Source organism: Taeniopygia guttata, chromosome 2 (assembly GCF_048771995.1).
Source record: "Taeniopygia guttata chromosome 2, bTaeGut7.mat, whole genome shotgun sequence".
In the NCBI taxonomy this organism is placed as follows: Eukaryota; Metazoa; Chordata; class Aves; order Passeriformes; family Estrildidae; genus Taeniopygia; species Taeniopygia guttata.
In genome coordinates this window covers 100285001-100308515 of record NC_133026.1, presented here as the reverse complement: position 1 = coordinate 100308515, position 23515 = coordinate 100285001, and the positions used below count along the sequence as shown (strand labels likewise).

Here is a 23515-nt window from a genome sequence, read left to right as displayed (position 1 = left end):
TCCCTCTAAAACTACAAAAGTCTGTTAGAGTTGGAGTTCTTCAACTGCTCACCTCAGTTTAATACAAGCTGGCAAATGGGATCATCAATAACAACCACCATATGGAGTCCCAGAAGATTTTCAGAACAGATACATGTTGGTTTGCAGCTTTTCAGGACAGCCAGAATTATCAATGATATTTCTGTACAAGAATTGCCTGGTTTCATGACAGAGTTGATGGTTATGTCAGCAAAGACCATGAGAGTTAAAGAGCTCTAGGTTTGACTTTACTGTCTTTTTTTTAAAAAACAAATATATATGGTTTTAATTCAGTATCCAGGATGAAAGGCCATGTTCCATTGCTGAAGTAGATGGAAGGCTATGTTCCCATGTGTGTTGAAAAGACAAACTTTGGATTCCATGCTCTCATATTCACCACCCTCTAACTGGATCATCTGGGCTGGCTTTCAATTTTCTCACATTGAGCACTTCAAATTGCAGAAGGCAAGCAAACAGTGAACAGTTTTCACATCCAATATGGTGATAATGTGCTTGTTGTTTTAACACTTTCTGATGATTAAACAGCCATACAAGTACGCGCTCATCACAGAACACCATTACTTCAGTCAGATTGCTTTGCAAAGCTCTTTTTTACTATGTGGATTAGTCTAAAGGTACAAACCCATGTTACATAGGCTACAGTTAGAAAAATACTTTTACTTCCATAATAAATTACCTATTATGCAATTACAGGATCCCTGTGGATGCTGATTAAATCAAATAAACTTCTCCATTCAAGGAGTATAGAGCATTTGTGAAGACATAAACATGTGTTTCCATGACCCTTGCTCTGCAGAGCAGGGCCCCAGGACTTTTTATAAACAAACTAAATGCAGTTTAGGTTTTTTAGCAATCATGTGGAAGTCCCTGGAGTATTTATTGTACAACACTTTTTTAAACTGCCAAATTGAGATGGAGAACAGGCAAGGAAACAGTACAGCTCCTGTGGCAGCTATGGCAGCTGCTCTTATGGCCAGGGCCAGAATGTCCATTAGCTACTTTGGGAGCTGCTTTTTCAACATCCAACTTTTAAATGTTTCATCTGGTACAATATAAACACTACTGCACAGAGATATCCTCTAGCCTCAGAGATGTATTTACTAACAGGAAGTCTTAACTCTAACCTAAATCCCATTTTTGCTTCAGAGCTCTCCTTGTTTGTACCTACTTTTAACAGTATTGTGTCTGTAAACACAGATTTTCTCATTTATTGATTTTTCAATTCTAGAGGGGACACAAATTAAACCCTTCAAAAATTCAAATACTGACAGCAAGAAAATTTAATTAGCCAGAATTATTACACCTAAGGGGATGCAAGTCTCATAACTCCCACCCTGCTGAATACATTGTATTAATTATTGGGACCTCTCAAGCATGCACTGCTAAGCTCACAAGAGTAAGGTCCTCTGGGGGTTCAGGTGCTTCTTCTTTGTACTTGGCTCATAAATGTTGTTCAAATAGCCTCTTTTCAGTATTTTGACACTCCTAGCCAGTACCAGGAAATAGAGAAGAGTGGGAATGTTACACTTTTCTGGCTGTAGTGTTCCAGACATCAACACAGACTTCTAGCCCCTGCTGCTGATAGCCACACCAGATTCTCTCAAGGTGGCTGGATTGTCTTCATGCTGCCCCATATTTGTGATAGAGTAGCACAGATATGATTTGTTACACATCTAAGCCTGTTAAAACTACAAGGCCCACGTTTCTGGACTTTCCATTAAAAAAAAAAAAACAAACCTGCAATGAGCAGCTTGGTTTAGGAATTATCTGAGAAAAGCTATTTGATTCAATTTTACCAGCAGAACAATAGAAATAGGTGCTCTCTCTACTCTCACATTTAGTTCAATTGCCTCCATAGTCACTTAGGTACTGTATTCAACCTATCATAATATGACTGAATTCCTACTATGAAGTTTGCTCTAAAAACTCTCTTTCTCCCTTAAAAAAGATCTTCAACCTTTATCTTCAAGTATAAGATAATTGCAGCAGTAGGAAGAATTAATTACTTACTTGCTTTTAGAATCAACACATATGTAAGTGAATATAGAATAAAATAATCAAAATAACACAATACTCCTTAGATAGACCCAGCTGTGAGCAAAAAAGCTGGAAAAGAAACTGAACTGCTCCTCCTTTCACCATCAAAGGAACTGCAAGCCCTTAATGTGATATAAATGACTGTATTTTCAACTTATGGTCAATACTAAACCATGTTAACACAATCATTTATTGAATTTTCAATTTTGCAAGAAAGCATAAAACTACACGGTTCTGAAAGCATCAGCATGTGAGAAGTGGATGTCTTTGCTTTTCCTGCCATAGAATAGATTCAAACATTTCCACATAAATGATTCCCACACATCACTGAACTTGATTCCTACGGAGATGGGGCTGCTTATCAAGAGTATCTTCTTTAAGGTTTTCTTGTGTGAGGTACATGGAATCTACAAAAAGAGGGGAGCAGCAGGCTACCCAAACAAAGGGGTATCCCAAACCTTGCGGGCTGCAAGCTGGGTTAGAAAAAGGAAACTGTGTGCCTTCAGGGGAAGGCCCTGCTAAATGAGCTGAACTAATCAAGTGTGGGACTGCAGTGAACATTTTGGAAGGTGTGGCATTAATGAGATAGATGCATCTTGGAATTTAATCAGTTTATTTTAATAATTTATATTACTCAGCTGAATCACTGAAAAGAAAATCATAAATTAACTTTAAGTCATATAGATATCACTGAAAAATTTTATCACTGGTACATCTTAAATGTGCTAAAGCTTGGGTTAAAGGCCTACACAGAAAGATAGATGTAGATCAGAAATAACTTTCAGTTTTTTTGCAGTAATAAGTGCCATACATACACCTCCACAGTAAAATCTCCTGTGGGAAAGAATAACTCATTACAAAAAAATGGGATCAGCTATTTACTGGAAACACATATGGACAGAAGCATTTAGCGAGTCAATGGAAATTCAAAAGACATTAATAAAGACAAGTACTGCTCTGAATCAGGATAACAGGAAGGCAACTCATTAAATCCTGTATACAATAGGTATTGTACTGAGAGAACCAGAGATTATTTCACTTCCCAAAGTACCCATCGCACCTGAGCAAACACTGATTTCAGCACACGACTCACTGGGCCAATAATGAAATACAGTTTCACATCTCGACTGCAGAAGGTTGTCAGGCACAGAAGCCAGATACAAAAGAGAGGGAAACCCACAGGCAAAGTTTAGTGGTTTGGTTTGAGACAATTAAAAACTTCTTTTTTAGTGAAAAGGAAATAGGAAGAGTTGGGTTATGACTACAAGGCACGATGCAGTTAACTGAGCTAGAGCAGGTATGCACAGCCCCTATATGGAGTAATTCCTGGCCCAATAAATATGCCTACTGTACCAATATGCACCTGGCTACGGAGGAAAGTAAATGCCCAACTGTGGTGCTGTGGTTATTTGCAAACCAAAGTGACTTGGATACTTCTCTAGTACCACCCTGAAGAACCTCAGACTACTGGGATGAATAGGAGAATGTGATGTCTAATCTTCAAGAGGATCCAAAGTCAATTGCCTTCTGTCTTGCAGAAGAACCTTAAAGAAAGATATGAGTTTTTTGTCCCAACCTATCAGAGAAATTAATTCTAGAGAAGGAAACATTTATTGAAGCAAAAAAGCAGAAGAACTACAAAGGTTATAAGGTAGCTATGAGTATATGTGAAATATAAATCAGATGTTTTCCAACCACCAGAAAAGCAAAATTACAGAACAGGATCATTTCTGAAACAATGGGATGAAGGAAAACTTCCCTGTTTTCAAGATGAAGCTTTCTACCTTCCAGAGGGAATTGTGGGATACAGCTGTCAGCGGTAACAGCAGACTGAATTCCGTGAGCAGAGATTCCTTCTACTGTGTTATTCCTCACTTAGGCTGTCCAAAGGCAGTAGTATTCCAGGATTTTAATCTCTTGGTTAATAACTCTGTATCTCAAAATCTGGAAGGGAGAACTATTAGTAACCCCAGTGAAGAGCTGCCACAGGAAGAATTGCATCCTGTCAGGTTCCTGCCCAGAAGAGGACAGGTGCACACTGAAGTTTCCTGGCCAGCAGGCTGACAGCCTTCGGTAACACACTGCACTATGTAACCTCATGTGGCTGCAGTCTGCTGTAGTATAATCACGTATTTGTGTTAAAAATTATCCAAAGACATGTGCATCAAACCAAGGAGCTAATGTAACTTGTAAACTTTTGACCCTTGTTAAGATGAGATGCATTAGAATTGTTACGGAGGGAGGCAGCTGTGTATGGTCTGGCAAACTTCACCACTACAAACATCACAAGCAAAGAGATAAGGGATCCTCATCTACTCTTAAAACTGCAGGAAAAAAAGTGTAAAATCCTGTTTATACCACTGTTCAAAGTACACAAAGACCAAGTGGGCTTGACCAGTTTCCCAGAGGTCAGAATCACAGATACATTTCTAACCAATTAGAAAAAGTAAGCTAGTGTTATGCTTAATAAGGGCAACAAGAAGAAAAAATATGAAAAATAATAGAGGCATCATCAGAAAGCTCAAAGAAGCCAAATCATTCCAACCCTCTCTAAGAAGTTATTTTTCCATAATATTTCCCACAATAGCAACAATTTTCTATTTCAGAAGAGAAGCGAATATTGAAAGAGGAGCTGCACATGGGAAGAAGATGTTTAGAGAAATCAGGGCCAAAGCATCCCACGTCAATGCCCACTAATCAAGTCAGGTGAAGGTTTGATACTGGTAAAATCTAATTAAATTAAGACATACAAACCACAAAATCATCTAAGGAGAAATATACCCATCACAGGCTTCAAGAAAAATGGGATAGTCCTGTAGACAGGGTCATGGGCACCACTGTAAACTGCTTAAGGCAGGTTACATCTGAAGGCAATAAAAATGCAACTACAAAGATTGGGACATCAGACCTTTCTCAGAGCTGTTCACTTCACTTGTGCAGGACATTCAGGTAGGTGATATGCTGGTAGAATTTCTCAACCCTAAAATCTTTGAACCTGATAATCAATGTCATAATATTATAATTTAAATCAGTGGTAAGACCTTGCCTGAAATGCTGAGGAACTGATAATCTCTGCATCTCAAAAGAATATTGCAGAACTATAGTTTGTTCAGAAAAAAAAATAAATTAAAATTACAAAAGAAATTTAAAAAACCCCAGAGACTGCTTAGCCTTTAAAGGTAAAATATAGAAGATAATAAATACATTTGATTTTCATTACACCATCTCAATCTAATTTATTACATGTAATACAAGGGACCTTCCATAAAATTAAATAGTGTTAAACTCAAAATAAAATCAAAGAGCACTTACTAAATCGTGAAAGTCCTTGCTTCATGATACCACTAAAGCCCAGAAATGAATGAGGTTTTAAAAGAGTCTGGGTAATTATATGTTTAACAAGATTATTCAGAGTAGCTATAAGTATAAACAACCTTTTTTGGAAGGGATTTGAAACCACATGCTTTAGGATTAAAGTCATACTCACACTAGAAGAGATCAGGATAAACTGTTACATTGCAGAAGGGTATTTTCTTATTTGCTGTTATCCTTATCCAGCAGGTACTAGCTACTTTCAGGATAAGGATACTGGTCTAAAAGTGTAATTCCTATGCTAGAAAGTCCTTGGACAAGGCATGGAATGTGGGCAGTTCTCAGAGCCTGTCTGTTCTGTCCTGTATGGAATGTACTACAGTTACACTTGGGGACCCGGAGCAAGTGAGAGGTCTCAATGCACTACTTGCTCAATGTATGCAGAAGACAAACAGCCTGTCACTGTTTAGACAGACAAAGCTGGGGAACCAAGCATTTTTTGTGCTTCTGTGTGCCCAGGGACACAGGAGCCAAGAGACAGATGAAGTAATAGACTTGAGGACACAAACCAAGTTTGTGGCCAAAGTGAGAACCATGATGGTCCTCTTGATTCCAGTCCAGTATATTGACTCCAGGCCAAGCTCTCCTCATATTCTTCTCAAACTTTAGTTTATTTAAAAAAATAATTCCTCCATCTCTTTTACTTTCCATTTTTTTTTCCTCTTTTGAGATCTCAAACAAATGTCTGACTGCTGTAAAAAAGAGGATGGGTGGAAGCTTTGGGATCAATCTTACCCCAGATTATGTGACAAGTAAGGACCTAATGGTCCTCTTTGCTTTCTAAGACAACATGCATGAAAAACGAGCTTCAATGGGCAAGGCAGCAAGTGCAGGTTTTTTTTTCAAGTAAGATCAACACCTCTTCTGAAGTTTAATTGTGCAATTGCAGAAGGGTTTTCCTTCCTGCCATTGTCACTTAAAACATTAAAGAATTCATCCACAGTCTCAAGAAAAGGCTACTTCCTTTCTAATACCTATCAGACTGTATATACTGTATTTGCATTTTGGCAAATAGACCACCATCTGCTCCAAATCAAAAATGTTGTACTTTCAGCTGCAGCTGGGAGTTGACTGTTGTTTCTTATTTTCTTCCACCTTTCACACCTTGTGACTGGCATTGTGCTTTTCGGCATTTGCAACCCAGGCCTGTCTCCAGCTGAATTCACCTGCTTTAAATTTTCTGGGCTCTAATAAAAAGGGCCTGCAGACACGTTTGCTCCAAATGTGCAACCATTTAGGGGTGGTAATGAGTTAGACTGCAGCCTGGTATCTGGCAGACCTTCCTACTCCATGACTCACTGTTAATTAAAACCACACTCTTTGCTTATTCCTGGGATAGCATTACTTACAAATAATTGAGAGTCTCACTGCCTCAGAACCTCCTCCCCAGTTCTGTTCTGTAGAATAAACTTTTCGGATGGAGATCTGTTTCCCTTAAAGTTAGATGCAGTGTAATGGAGAAAGACATCCATTTTTCAACAAATCCTTGTTGTTCTTAATTTGGATTCTGATACTTCTTCTTGTTTTGAATTGCATCTCAATCCACAAGCAATCTGATCCATTGTGGCTGGTTTCTTGAGGCTACTGCCATGCCAAAATACAGCACATACACTTCTGCTCAACTGGAGGCATTTTTACAACATGCCCATATATCAACAGAAATGTGATGGGCTCACACAGTCCTTTGAAAAGGTTAATTATAGCAGTATCAAACCAATTATTTAAGAGAAATGCTGGAAGGAGCAAATAGATCAAATAGATTAACCTTTATTTTTTTAATTAATCCTACTTTGAAAGTATTTTACTCTCCTACAAAGCAAAGAGGTCTGGGAATCATTTACTGTAAATAATTTAATGCAAAAAGGTAAATCTTCAAGACACTGATTTGGCTTGGAAGTACTTGATTTACAGAACCATCTGTGACTGGGCATCTATCAACCTCAAAAGTTACCTGTCTAAAGGCTCTGCTAAGGCTGTTTAAATCAGCTGATGCAATCTTAACAAAATCTCCTACCACAAATTTCTGAGGGCTGGTGGCAGGAACTCTCAGCAGCCACTCTTCCCCTCCAGAATTACCTACAGGACTGGGTTAACAAACCCAGGACTATTTCCCTTGGAGGTACAATACCAATCTCAGCATTTTTTCTGAAGTGTCTTTTTGTCGGACAGTTTTGCTGCAGCTCAGTTTGTGTTTTCTAATTCAATGGAGTTACAGCATCAGTAACGAGCTGCACCAACACAGAACTACAGGGATCAGTCAGCTTATGCAGAATTCAAAGAACTGGTCAGTTACTAAGTCGTCCCTTTTCCAGTGTACTCTAGCAAGAAAGACTTGAAAATTATGTGAAACCTACAGAGTTTGGACTCATTTTCGACCATGTCAACATTCTCCCAAATTCAGACACTCAGTAGCCTGATCTGCATATGCATTAGGTTCCTTTCAGTCAGTCCTGCCAAATACATATTCCTTGCAGATTCAGCTGCTTCTGCCTCCTCCTCCTAACTAGCAGAAATTATTCCAGGAAGTTATGTGCAGACACCTAGAAAGAGAAAACTGAAGTTTGGAAAAACATGTTGATCTTCCATTCTCCATTTCACACAATCTTTATAAAGCTAGCAGATTACTCTGATACAGATTCATTGTTTTGGCTGTGAAGAGCAGAATTCCTTGAAGTATTTGGGATCCCCTCACATAACAGAAAATATTATCCCTTTTTTATAAAATGCCTCTGATAGAGTTTTGGGTGTCACTAAATCCAAACACAGCTGCTATGTTCACTAAATATTCTGCAATACATGCAGTTTACAGAACATAAATAATATTCACTGGGTTTTTTGATGTGAAGGAAAAAAATATATTTACACATATTTCTATTTGCACAGTATTCATATTTCTTTGCAGTCAGAGTTTTCTTCTCTCCCTCCTTCTTCCCTTATGGAATACTCTTGCCTTGGCATTGAGGTAGTCTAGGACCAGCCCGATATAAAGCTACACTCTGTGCTATGCAATTAGTGTTTGCTAGCTCAGGTTTTTCCTTGCACTGGAGGGACATGGTTATTGAACCCTGCCTGGAAGCCAGCACCCATCCTCCCCAGGACACCAAGCTCCTTTTGACCCAGACCCCAGGCTCAGGTTCACCTCTGAACCGAAGAAAAAACATCATCATCTGGTTTCAGAGGAACCAAACTATGCCCATCTTTCTTCTGAGTTTCTACCATCAGATTACTCCTGTTTTGTGCTTGTGAATACTTTCTCTTCAGAAGATCAAGAGCACCAAAGAAGTCTGTTGGAGCTCACTTTGGTGAAATAAAACTCGTTTAAGAGGAGAACTGAACACAAACCATGCTAATAAGCCACGCTTCTTTCCTTTTCTGGGTATAACCCAAGGTTCTAGCCTGCTGCAAAATCCATTTTGCACAGCTTCAGCGATAAAGCAGATTTAAAGCTGATAAAACCATGTTCCAGGAGACACAAAGCTTTGCATATGCACATCAAACCAAACCCTACATATCCTCCAATGTGCAGTTAAAAAGCTGCAACCTTCAGGCAATCCTCAGCTGCCAGGAGAGCCCATAAGAATTCCAACTGCAACTGAGTATAAAGCACAGTCCTGATATTGATCACTCATGTGCTAGAAATTTGACCAGCTTCTGGCACTGCCACAATCCAGACAACCTGGCAACATGCAGAGAGGCCTCTTTTTACTCTATATAGTGGCACCAAAATGGGCAACTGATCCCCCTAAATATTTCACTCACTTCAAAGTTAAATTTCTATTTGAAATGAGCAAGTTGAAATTGTCTCCCCTAAAAACGGTGTTTTGAGAGTAAAGAAAGAACATTCCACCCATCTGTAAAAGAAGACAGAAAATCTAGACAGTCTGATAAAAAAATTTTAAGATTAGCAGTACAAATTTCTCTGCACCCTGGCCCAAATTCCCACTGTGCCTTTTTATATTACAAAATTGTTTTTCTCTTTCTGTGGATTTTTCTGCATTCAGTATCTCTGCTACTCTTCTCCCCACTAGTAAAAGATACAGGAAACACATCAACACTTCCAGCTAAGAAATTCCCCTAAATCATTCTCAATCTCACTCAGTGTGATCAAAGTTTTATACAACTCCTTCCATGAACTTAAAAAACAATCTTTCTTCCATTCTTTAAGAGCAATTTCTGATAATCACTCAGCTGCTGCTGTCATACTTGGATAAGAAATTTGGAAATAGGAACGCTATCCAAGAAACTGAGTACTGTATGTAGCAGAACAACCTTTTCAGATTCAACCAGAAGCTCTGGTGAAGAACTACTTGTGATGGACTGTCATGATTGTTTCTTAACTCAACATTATTTGAAAAATCCTATGGCATATCTACCACTTTTCATATTCTGCTTTGTTTTCTCAACATAATAACTCTGTATTTTCCCACTTTAAAACAAATCATTTCATTTCCTGAAAGAAAGGTTACTACTTAACATAGCCAGCACTCATGAAACCATTTCAGAACACAGGAATGTCAAAGATCACTAAAAGCCATGCAGATAAAAATGTGTATTTGGTACCATCTCCTCATTTTCAAACTGTGTGTTGCACTGTGCTGCATCCTCGCTCACTGGCTTCTGAAACACGTTGCGGCAGACGAGCCATATTGTCAGACTAGCAATGAACATCCCAATATCTGGTACAAATAGTCTGATCACGTTCCCAGCATCTGCTCCTTTCACACTGTATGGGATGAAAAAAAACACAACAAAAAACAAAGAAACATTTGTTACTTTTAATGTCATTTTCAACTGGAACAGAAAGTAAGCTCAAGGCAAGCAAAAAACCCCAAACCGTCAGTAATAAGAAATCTTTGCAATATGGGAAATATAAAGATGATTGAGGAACTCTAGACAGACAGATATTTTTGCTCTCCAGACATACAGAATAAGTGATTATTTGCTGGGAGCTTGCACACTCATATTTTAGTGATGCTTAGCATTTTGATTAACCCAGTTCTGAATCAATTTTTTGAGAGCAATACAGGAATAATCTCCAAATTTAACAGGAAAGATTTCGGTTGAGTACTTAGAAAATCCATCTGTATGAAGCACAATCCTTTTAACAGCATACCTTGCAAAGACAACAACATCCAGGCCCACCATGGATGAGGATGTTCACCCTTAAGTTCACCCTAATCCTTCCTCCTGGCACACAGAAGATTAACCAGAAAGTCTTTAATATTTAACATGTTTTATTATATTTACTGTTAATACATTCTATTCAACAGACTACCAGAATACATTTTGGGGTGCTTAAGTACAAATATTTAAATGCTAATTAATGTGTTCAATCCCCACCAAGGAAGCCTTTCTTCTGATCTGAATGGTCTGTAAGGCACGATGATTTTTTATGTAGGAAAAAAACTGCACTGTTTCATTGTGCAGATTTACATGGTTATATTGGGAGATACAACTTTCTGGATTTGGATGTGGTGTCTAAATTTGGTTCACTGTAGAAAAGGAGAGCCTGGATTTAAGTTTAGTGACACAACAAACCTTTTATTAAGCTGCTGAATACACATATTAAACTCTCAACTATTAATGAGAGGATATAATGATAATTAATTGAAAGTGCGAAGTTAAGGCATTTTAAATATGCAGTTCCAATTTTATTTTTTTATAGAAATTTATGTCTGTAATCTGTTCTGAGGACAGTAGAGGCATCTGTATAGTTCCTTGGGCATAGGTGAGTGTGCTAGGTCTTCATGGCCTGAACTGGTAGAAAACTTAACAGGTTGTTTTATAGATGCAAAGAAAGACGTCACCTCTGGCCTTTCTTCATCGCAGCTTTGAAGCCTAAAAGAAACTTTGTGAAGGAGTTACCTGCAACTGCTGTGATTAAATGCAGGCCTGAAGTATCAAGAAAGTCTCTAATGTGATTACAATACAACCACTGTTGAGAACCGTGTGGGTCTGCTCATATGTCCACAATCAAATCCAACATTTCCATCACTGCTGATCTGCTGACCCAGCTTTTCCACTGATGTGTATCTTGCAAAATAACATATGCTCAAAGTGGGAAGAAGGTAAGTGATCAGAAAGCTGGCTTTAATGTTTGTTTCAACCGCTTAACCCTGAATGGTCATGCACTGTATGGCAGCTAAGAAGCTTGAAAAAATTTCACTAATGGCTTTCAGTTGTCCTGAAACAAGAGAAAAAAAAAAAGTAATTGAAAAGCTTGCAAAAGAGTTAGATGGCAAAGTCCTTGCTGGACTGCTTGCTTGTTTCTTGTGCCACTGGTACCAGCATAGCATGCTGTAGAGTCAACTGGCCTATGAGAGCATGGCCACTCTGGTTAACATTACAGAAAATCCAGGCTTGACACGAGCCCCACTCTTTTTGCAGTATGGTGGCTCTTAATGTCACTGAAGATTAGCCCAGGTTACACCTTGGCAGAAAGGGGCAAAAAGTACATGTTTAATGACTCTTTTCCCCCTATACAGTGTAGACAGGTTTCATAATAATGTTAATGAACTTTTTTCAATAATCTTGATCATTGTGATGCCTAAAGAGGCTGACCTGGAACAGAGGCTAGACAGAGATAAAGGAATAAAGTAGGTATTTATTAAAAGATCTTCAAAGGATACACCTTGCACAGTACAAGAGCCAAAATGGAACTGAGATAGAGCCAAGACAGATGCAAGGTGGACAACCAGTCACAAGTTTTCACACTTTTATAAGTTTTGGGCCATTTACATATTGGGGTCAATTGTCCAATTACAGCTCCAGGTTACGAGGTCCCATCCTCTTAGACTGTTTTCTTCAATTTGCTGTTGTTTAAACTTCTTGAGCCTAAAGATGCAGTGGTGTCCTTGGATCTCAGGCTGGAAAAGGATTGTTTTGTCTAACTACCCTGTGAAGAGAGCTTGTTAACACTTTATATGAAGTTCAGAGTCACACACTAAGGCAGTACAAAATCTAAAAAATATGAAAGCTAAAACTTAAGGCATCAATTGTGCTGAAACAGACCTCTTAAAGTAGTTTTACTAAATATCTGGCAAAAAAAAAATAAATCTGAATTCTTGATTCTGAAAGTTTCATAGCTTTCAGTTTGAGTATTTTCTCAAAAGAATTGAAATGCTCACTCAATCTTGAAAGAATTAGTGTAAGAACAGTGAAAATTTGCTAGGCTCGTGTTGAAAACTGGGTAAGGTTATTTCTATGTAACACTTCTGTAAGTGATTTTTTTCTTTACATGGATCTGGAGTCTTAATTAATTGAAAATCAAAAATTAATTTTGCATCACTTCAGAAGTCCTTCAGATTCAACTGCTCACATGTGTACAAATTAAAAAGTGGCGGCCTTCAAGAACCAGCACTTCTTTGTTGCACCAGGTTCTCCTTCCTCACATTGTACTCCCGTGGAGCCACGCTGGGTATTCCTTTGCATATCCCACTCCCCAGACCGAGGGGAGACCCCTGTGGGAGCCCTGCCCCTGGTATAGCTCACGTTTCTTTCCAAACCAAGCGCTTCTGATCTTTCAGAAAAATAATTTATTGTGTTGTTGTGAGAGATGTAACGTCCAGCTCAGGCTAGCAATGTAGAGCCTAAACAGTGATACCTAACCACAGAGCAGGAAAAAATTCTGCACATGAATAGTTTATTCACCAAAACCAGCTGCAAATTTATGCTGTCCCCACTTCCCCATGAAAAGGAAAACAAATTGACCTTGGTGTGATAATTAAAAAGGAAACAAAAGATCACTTGAAAGCAGAGAAATGTATATTCTCCTATAAAGCAGAATAATAAACTACTTCATTCAACCCCAAGTAATTTGCTCCCCACTTTTTCACAGCAAAAGCTAAAACAAAAATCAGTTATTCCCACTTGTTATCTCTGGCAATACAAAAAAGAATGGCAAATACTGCCATCATTCCACAAACATTTCTCACTTTATTTGCGCATTCACACATGGTCATATTTTGCATTTGATAACAGTCTATACATTGTGCTCTTTCCCCCAAAAGAGGCTTTCAAACGATGAAGTTAAACTGAAGAACAGGAAGCCTATTCAGATCTCCTACAACAACAGCTTTTTTTTTTAATCCCTGCAAGAATCTCATGGTGTTCAATGAATTGGTCATAGTCTTTGATCTACAGCTGGTAAAGCATAATTTATTCACTTAAACGAAATAATTTACCTACAGGGCAGCTTTAGTTGTAATAGACACCAGTAACTGAAGCTTATAGCTCAGCCAGAAACATATTCTGCAGTGTAATTACAATAAATGGCAGCTTTAGTTTTTCCTACTTTCTTTCTTACAGGATGCAGAAGAAAACAGCACGGACACACAGACACACAGAGACACACACACAGTGGATTAGGAGTTTGAAATAGTTTATTACTTTCCCTTGACCAAAGAAATCAAATTGCATACAATTTTTTAGAGAAGGGACTGCTACAGTTAGGGTTGCAAGAGCTCCTCTGTGACAAAAATAATTTTTGTAGGACAAAAGGAATTTCATTGACTTTTTTGTCAATATGTGAAACTGTTTTATCATATCAACAGACTCCTAATATGGCAGTTTCCTCATCAGACAATGTGTTCCTCGGCTGATTTCAGCTGTATACTTTAAATTTGGTACTTTACAAGGGGATCATCGGTATTTTCTGTGCATATACAGAATTTTCATAGGACAGTGTGACCCTGGTCTATTCCTGTATTTCTCTGCTGCTCAAGAAACCGAACAAAATTTCCTACTTTATCAGTATTGAGAATAGAGGTAGCTGTGGACACACATGTTAAAACCATTGTCTTACTTCATGTACACTTACGGGTAGTCAAACAAATGCCATCATAATGAAACATTACATTCTTGTTTGGAGCTGTAGAAATCAGCATTTCTGTTTTCATAAAATAAAATTTTCACTTTTTGCCTTTCTAGAATAGCTGTTACTCACAAATTAAAATAATTCATCTCCTACTGAATGTACCAAGCTTTAGTGAACAGTGAAGAGTTAATACTGCCAAACCTGGCCTGATTTAATTTCTTTAGAATGGCAGACACTCTAACTTCCTCTTTATTTCAGATTTACAGAATAAAACCAGAAAGGCAGCAGAACTATTAGAATTACAACAGCAAGTTTTCAATTTTAAAAAAAGTAAAATACATAGTAACACATATGTGAGACACCATGCATAATGTATAAAATAGTCCATATAAAATGAATAGTCCAATATATAAAATGAATACCAACATTCTCCAACTTTAAATATTTACTATTTTGCTACAAATAAACAAAAACGAGAAAGAACAACCAGTCTTTCTTAAAAATAACTAAAATTAATTCAGCATCAGCAATGTTAGACAATAAATAAGATAATGCTTCCAGATTAAGGAACTGTAAAAATCTTGATTTTATATTGGATACTGAGTAAACAGAGTATTGTAAAGATTATTTTGTATTGCAGTTTTAAAAAGTTATCAAAAGTCTTATTCATGCATCCTACATCTTTCCATACATGCACATATATTTCCTCTTGTCCCCTCAGGGGTTTTCTGTAGCATCTATTTACTTTCTAATTAATTTAATAAAACAAAAAAGTAACACTGTATTAACAGTTAGCAAGTGATAAACTAAGGAAGAGATGCATAGATGCTAATAATTTCCATTCATCTGTTTGGTGACTGTGAAACATCTGATACTTCTAATTGGATCTAATATTTCAGGGTAATTAATGCACCACTGTAGATGCTTAGAGCTGAATTCCCATGGGTTTCATCTGCAACTCTAATCATTTAGTTTGGAGGTAAAACAGACCCAAGAATCATAAGCAGGGACCCCTGGAAACACTGGCAACATTTCACAGGTGCTACGCAGTACTGTGAGTGATTAATTTGTTTATCACTTGTATCCTCTCTGATCCAAAAATAGTGGAAAGTTCAAGGGTACCAAAGGCTACTAACCAGATGGCCTTAGGGTTATGCCTGTTGGATGAGGGTGTTGGGAATGGTTGCAGCCAGAAGCTAGTTAAAGAGGCTTCTTATCCTCTCTCAGTTTGAAATAAGGATGAATTGTCTGATCCCATACTAACTCTCCTGCAAAACTCCCACTTTACTCTGAGTCTGATAATAGCAGACCCTGTCTGAGCCACAGCCAGCACTTCAGTGAATATAGGATGCTCATGGTTTATGCTCATGGTACCATACTTGTCCCTGCTGGCTCAAAAGACAAGTTTTCTATAATGCCGGTTCACATGGCAACCTTGTCGCCACATTCAGGACAAACCTGTGCTGTGGATAAAATTTACAAACTGCTGAGCACTGGTGGGTCTGCCTTTAGTCCTCTCCTTGCTCATCAAATTGAAAATAAATTATATCACAAAAACAAATTACAAACTTTGAAATATTAACATCCACAGTGCTGTGTATGCTCACTCTCTCTCCTGCACTACCTTAATATGATGGTCCTTTCAGTTCATGCAGAGCATGGCATGTGTTTTACCCAAAATACCTGAAGCTGCATTTTCAGAGAATATTGGTCGTGCAAAGTAAATGTGTGGGAGGAAGAAGGAAGCAAAAATGCATAGAAAACTACTTATAAAAATATTTAGCATGCATTGACCTACCCAGCATACAAGTTCAAAGGGGTCCTGAAGTATTTGCAAAATCTAAATCACTGCTTACAAAATATGTCTGCACGGATTCAAAACCCAAAAGTACACTTTGCTTTTTCAGGAAAGATAGCTTGCAATGAAGAACACATTCTGTATTGCAAAAGTGCTTAACCACGTATTAACCAAACATTTGCTTTCCAAACACCGGTGTGCAGAGAGAGCGAGCAGCTATTTGAAACTAAATGGACATTGCCAAGATTTTGGTGCCTCGTTGCTTGCATAAAACATTCAACATTAAGAAATTATGGATATGTGCAATAAGTAAAACATTGGTTTGAGGCAATTTTTCTGTTTCTAAAGCACCTATTGTTTCTCTTTGTTCATTGATCTTCTAATAATGGGCAAACTCCAGCTTGCCCAGGGCAGCACACAGAAGATTTAAACTTCAGCAGGGATTTTCAGCTATCACGCAAAGCACTAAGCTGCACTACTGCCAGACTCGTGACAGCACAACATTCAGCTCGCTTTGCCCATGTCCCACAGCTCCAAATGTGGAGCAGGACTCATGCTGCACAGCCAAGAGGAAGGGAACGCAATCCCCTCCACACCCCTGGTGCTGTGCGTGCCAGCCCCACAGCACAGCGGTGGAAATGACAAGTCCATCTGCTACACAAATTATTTCAGGTCAAAATGGGCATGTGATCGTAGAAGGTGGCAGAGACAAAGTGAGCAAAAGAGACCTGAGGACATCTCAGCTATATGTGAATTTTGGTCTTAACTCTTCAAAGAAACTCTCTGTTTCCACTTTGAACACTTCTCACAGAACTTTCTTACTTATGCACTCATTGTATAAGGATTTAGCTTAAGCACTAATTCAGTGTGCATTGATCTCTGCAAAACATTCCCAGTTAAATTTGTCCATAATGCTCATAAATATTTGGTAACTGGCAGCGAAGTGCTTACATAAAGGCATACAGATATCCATATGTTCCACAATAGTCCTGACTAAAAGAAAGTGCTGACAATCTGAAGCAGGCTGACATTCTGTGATTATTTCAAAACATATTTTCTCCCTCGCTCCGCAGTTTTCATACTCTAGTTGGAGCATGAACAGATCATCACTTCAAACCACTTTTCATTTCATTCTGTTGCCAGCATATAACATATTCACAGAAAGTAAAAGACACATCTAGATTTTCCAGTCAGCTGCAGATGAGGAGGGAATAACATTTCCCTCAATTACAGCAACCAACTTTGCAAATTACTGTCATTTTACAAAGCCAAATTATCTCTAATACAGAGAAAAAGCACACAACTACCAGTGATTCAACCTGCAGTACCCACTGCACTTTAGTGTTTGCATAGGAGACCCTTCTGTCCCACAAGACCCATTCCTAGTTTAAAACCATCCAAGTGACTGTTTGCTGGAATGGGAACATTCACCCTCAAATCTTCCACATGAAACAGCTCCCAGTCTGCCCTGCCTGCTCTGGACATGTCCATCTTTCTCTTCACAGCATCAAGCATGACAGGACAGAAAGCAACATCTAACCTTTCTCATCACCACCTGCCTGAAAATCCCAGTGGTTTAGAGGCAAGAGCACATAGACATTGCTGGAAGCAGGCTCCAGCCATCAGAGGCATGTGTACAATATCTCTCCTCAGTCCTCTGCTGACTTCCATTAAAACTGGCCAAATGAAACATACTGATTCATCCCACTGGTGCACTTTGTTCACTTCTACAGTGTCAATCAAAAAAAAAGTGGAGTAGAAATCAGTGGCAAACTAAATCTCCCAATGCCATTAGATGTTGCTTCTATTTTTTCTGTAATTGGAGCCTGTAACACAACCTCTGAGTGGCAAACATCCCATATCCATGTGGGCTGGGACAGGACTAGTCCCCTGCACTGCTTGATGCCATCTGCTCAGTGGCTGGATGTGTGGCCACCAAGGACGTTTCTGAGGTGCAGGAGGCAACTGTAGTGTTTGCCAGTGTGGGAGGTTCTTACCTTGTCTTAGCATTGGATAAACCAGGATTGCTCAGATCCAAACTGGGCAAAAAGGAGAGGAAATGAAGGGCTGCAGTCTGCCCAGGTGCCAGGTCTGAGCACACTGCAGCAGGCTGGTCAGACCCAGCCACAGGCTCCCTTCTGTTTCATGTGCCAGTCGCTATTTAGAGAGCTCACATGATTTACTCATGAACAAAACCCAACAAAAACAAAATAAAACACAAAGCCAAACTGTTAAGCATGCATCCTAGAGGGGTTTTTGGATACTGATTGCAATGCTGATTGCTCTCCAGATTAAAACAAAGACTGGCTCACATTGTGCCGCTGGTGGGTTTACCACTGTACTGCTCCCAGCTACCACTGTACTGCAGGAGGCTGGGCTGTGCCAAGAAAAACACTGACAACAGTCTCACAACTCAAGTGCTCAGACAGCACAGGCCATAAAATATCTTCTATCAGATGTTCCTTTTCTTTGAATCCCTAGGTTAAATGGCATGAGAAAAGTTAGCTGAAATTAATTTAGCTGAAAAGAAAATAAGCACAAGGGGTGATAGGAAATGAGCAACCTGAAAACTGAACACAAACAGTTGGATAAATAAGATTCATCATGAATGAAGACAACGTGTAAGAGGGCCTTATGCTGGTGCTGAGGCAGCCCAGACCATCAGATCAACATGACACAATGACAGGTTTCAGAGGCACAATTTCTACGTGGAAGTTAGAAATTTCTATGAACAATTTCTACATGGAAATTGTCTGAGCACAGAGAAATTTTCTCTTCAGTTGAAGTTAGCAGTGAGGACATATCTGAGGTATCAAAATTAACAGTAATGATGAAACCTTGGGCAAAGACTGTTCTGTCATAATTTCCTTCCTTCTATTCCATGATACTTCTTTACTTGTCAGCATCTCAGTCTGTAGTGACATGAGGTTACTCTTCTTTTTGCAAAGTATCTAGACTACTGTAGCATGCTGTAAGAAATGGCAGAGTAATAATAACACATTTTTCAGCTTTTGCTTTCAATGTGGTTCAAAATTAATCATTTTCTTGTTAAGTTATTAAAAATAATCTTGTTCTACTTCAGGCTTCATTTCCCTTTAATCTCATTGGGTTGCTGACTGCACATATGCTGCTGTTGTTAGCAGAAAGTAAATTTACCTATTCGATTTACATCCCTGGGACTCATGATCTCTTATTTGTCTCCCGAGTTTTATCTAAGGCTCACCTGGGCACCTTATTAAGCCCTTTTGTTTGTTTAACCACTAGTGTCACATAAAAAAGATTGCAAGCTGCCATCATGTGATCTGGGAATTCTCCTGCCATAAATGTGCTGCAATATAACACTCCTGTGGCAGAGGCTGGCAGTGAGGTATCAGAATGAAAACAGGCATACTGTGCACTGCTAACATTTGCTAGATTGATTGACCTCCTTCCACAGTTCTCTCTCTTGAAAATCTAAGTCTCCAAGTAAAACAGAAAATAATAGAACAGAACAGCTCTGTTGGAGGGGTCCTACAGTGATCTTCTCATCCAGCTTCCTGACCATTTAAGGGCTGACCGAACATTAAAGCATCTTATTAAATGAATTGTCCTGATGCCTCTGACTGGCTGACAAGGCCAAAGTCCTCAGACACTCCTCACAGGATGTGCCTTCCAGCCCTTCCACCAGCGTTTTTGCCCTCTTCCAGAAAATTACTTTAGCATCCTTCTTAAATTGTGGGGCACACAATTGCACATAGTGCTCAAGGTAAGTTTTCACTGACACTGCATACAGGGGGAAACATTTGAGTGCACCACAGCCTCTTACTTGTTTTCTGAAACCACTAATTTTAATTATTGTCATCTTTCTGCCATAGACTACAGTGAGCTCTACCTTAAAATTATCCATTTACTTATTTGGTTTCAGATGTCTGGCCAATCACAGTAACAAGAAGAATCACCCTCTTTCTGCTCAAAGAAACTGAAAGGGCCATCAATATTCTGAAAATATGCACAGAACTGAAGCTAAATTAGAGCCTATACCATTCCCAATGACAGGGGAATGGGAATGGCATAAAAAGGCTCCCTGACTCGTTCTGTTGAAACCATACTTCTGCAGATGACCAAGATTACCAGAAGAATTCTTAGAGCAGAGACAGGACTGAGTGAGCATCTGCAGCTGAAGGCCTGGTCAATGTGCATGATTTTGCAAGGGAATGTAGCAGCACTTGTATTATTCCTAATGCAGCAATTGCTCTCCAGAGGTCCTCTCCAAGCACCTTCACCTGGAATTCAGCCTTGAACAAAGCTGATACAATGCGTAAAAAAGTCATAATGATACTGTGATTGACATGTATCTTCACTCACATGGATTCTGACAGGAGTTTCCAAAAAAACCCAAGGCATAACAGAAATAAGAAAATACGATTAAGAGAATTCTTCAGGGACCTCATTACAAATTAATAGAGATTTTTGTGTTTCAAAGTTTTATCATCTCTCAGACAGTAAAGAAAAGGATAAAGTTCTTTGCTCACTCATTTTGTTATGGAAAGAGAGAGCCAGATGATCAGCTGATACCAATTATAAGTTATTGGTCAAGATTACAGAAGGAAATGAAATATGGGGGCTGACTGATCCAATTTCTAGCAGCACTGAACTGGAGCAGATGTGAGCATCGAGCCCTGCAGTCCTTTCCTCCCACATGTCTCTTTCTCCTCTGAATGGTAACCCATGAAGGGAAAACTTGGCTTCTCAGTAAGTTCCCGTAATCTATCTAGGTTCCACAATAACAACATATATTCCTTTGCATTCTGACAGTGTGCAGAGACCACAAAAGTCCCCAGTGAACTTGGGGTGTTCACCTCCATTCCATTTTTCTCATCATATTCATATGGAAATGAATATTTACCAGCTGCTTGGAAGAATCAGTACAGAACATTTACTCATGTAAAGAAAAAATCCTATCCTGTGGAGCTGTCTTCCAGGGCTAGATTGATTTTTCAACACAAATGTTATTTTCTGAAAGAAAGAAAGAAACCTCACTAATTTCCTCTATTTTTTTCTGACTAAAAAAAAAAATCACCACTTTACACTACTATTTCACATTAGCTCACCATTTGCCCAGAACATCTAACACTAATCTTCTTGTGAAATACAAAGTTTGCTAGAATTTTCTGTTCACTCAGCTACTTTCTTTCAACATGTAGAAAAGCCATTCATATACCTGATTCTATTTCTCTAAGTTTTCTAGTCACTCTGAACATCTCCAGAGCTTTCAAAAAGAGGAGGATTTGGCCACTCTTTAAATACATTTTAGGATTGGTGCACAGTGAGGCTGTTGTAACTAGTGTATCAAGATGAGTCATTTAATGCACAGCTAATAGGTATTATTCCTTAAAAACTCAGATTTTTACTTTAAAAAACCCACTTTGTTAGCCAAAAGCAAATTATGAAATGAATGTGCAAAACCACTGTGACAGAACACAGAAATGTATTCTTTCACCTTTCAATTACATCAGGCTTTATCATTATATCTTTGTATTGACTTTTTATCCTTGTTTTTTGCATTTGCGTGCTTTATCCTCTTCACTGACAAGTTTTTAATTTAATAGTTACAGCTGATTTGATTGTTCACTCACAACTGCATCTGCTGCAGCAATTAATCTTTTGGTTGTGCAATCACTTGCCAATGTCATCACATAGCAGCAGGATGCAGTCGGACGGCTAACACACACATACACTAAAGCCACAGGAAGACTGTAAATAAATAAAAACTAACCAAAGTAGTTTTTTACTTGCTGAATCAAAAAGAAAGAAATGTTATGGCACTGCAGTGACAGTGGGAGGGGAGGGAAGGCAATATGCCAGATGTAGTAGACGACACATATGCTGCTGTTTGCAGAGCAATGTGGAACAAGTATAAAATCTGCACTGCTGCAGCTTGGCTGTCTGCATTGTACAGGCTCAGGTCTCTGACAGTCTCTTGATCCACTCTCACAGTGCAGAAATCAGGCTGGCATGCTGGAGACAAGGTAGCTTAAAGCCATTCACCTTCTAGACTGAGATGGAGTTACACTATGAGTGTTGCAGAAGAGTCCTGCAAATCTCAGGTATCACTTTGATAGTTTCAATGGCTTTACTGGGGATGCAAAATTTCCTAAATGTTCACCTTCTGTAGCCATGTGACTGTGGCAATCATCAGCATTTCCTTACAAGGAAATACACACATCCATTTACAGTTATGAAGAAAAGCTGTGAAATGAGAACAACTTACTCCTAAAGATTAGAAGTCAGGAGAAAAATAACAATAATTTAAAATCTTTCCACTTTGAACCTATTAATGATTATTTTTGTTATCCAAGTTTTACTTGTTTTTTACTTCAAGTTAGAAAACAGCAGAAAAGCCATAAAAATTATTCTTGGAATGTGTCTTTATATCTGCAGAAGAAAGCAATGTAGCAAGGCAAAATAAAACATATTTTTTATTCCTTATTAAATATGTACATATTTAAATTAAATATGTACATATTTAGTATTACATCATTATATACTGAAATGTACATATCATTGGTATCTTCAGTAGAGTGTATCTAGTACCAACCAGCTTTTTACAGACAGTGTAAAATTTTAATTTTTGTTTTGGTCTAAACTGTTCTAGCAGGGAACAATTTTAAGATTGGAAGGATGGGACAAGCCCATATTAATTCCTCTTTTGTCCTGGCCTATCAAATTATTTCTTTTCCCAAAACTACCCACAGTGTTGGAAGCATTGGAAATTGGTTTTATAAAAGTATTTGGCTTGGCTTCTAAACACACCTTTGCTCTACTGTTAGAGAAACACTATGGTGTATGCTGATAAATAAATTAGTTTCACGTTTCAGGTTTGTTTGATGGACTTCTCCAAGGTCATTAAAAAAAAAAAAAGAAAAAGAAAAGGAGAAAAGGAAAAAATGTGAGTAACCTTCTTATTCAGAAAGCATCTTGTAATTAGTAACACTACTGTGCTTCTCTTCTTCTCATCTATACACAGCTGAATTCTAGATTTATCACAGGCACGTCACAATTAAGGGATTCATTTGCCTCCAGTATGTTTGTACACCAGCTCTCTCTGTGGGTGCACAGGAGGCTGAAGAGGAAGCAGGACTGTCCTGCTTCCCACAAGTCAGTGGCTTCTTGAACTTCAGCCTGGATGGGCAGAGTATTAAAATCCAGTCAGCACAAAATTGTGCTTTACTTGTATAAAATATAATTTTCCTCTGGTGTAATGCGCACCTTGGATTTTTAATACTTGAATTCTCTCTAAGTTAGAGAGTTTAGAATTCTCTAAATCCTACACAATTTACTATATTCCCTAACAAATAGTTTATTTATTTATACCACTAACAATGAATTTTTGCCTTGGTTCCGTAACGTTTACTCTTGTAAGACATATCTTTGAAATCTACTGAGTTGTTTATATAATTAAGGACTGTGTGTTC

General features: G+C 38.4%; 1 protein-coding gene across 1 annotated transcript in view; it reads right to left on the bottom strand.

The window, feature by feature from the left end:
• Positions 1-23515, bottom strand: part of PIEZO2 (piezo type mechanosensitive ion channel component 2) — a 287036-nt gene that overhangs the window by 121071 nt on the left and 142450 nt on the right. Inside the window, exon 5 of the mRNA XM_032746936.3 lies at positions 10009-10171. Within this exon, the coding sequence (XP_032602827.2) occupies positions 10009-10171 (163 nt within the window). The remainder of the gene's footprint in view (positions 1-10008; positions 10172-23515) is intronic.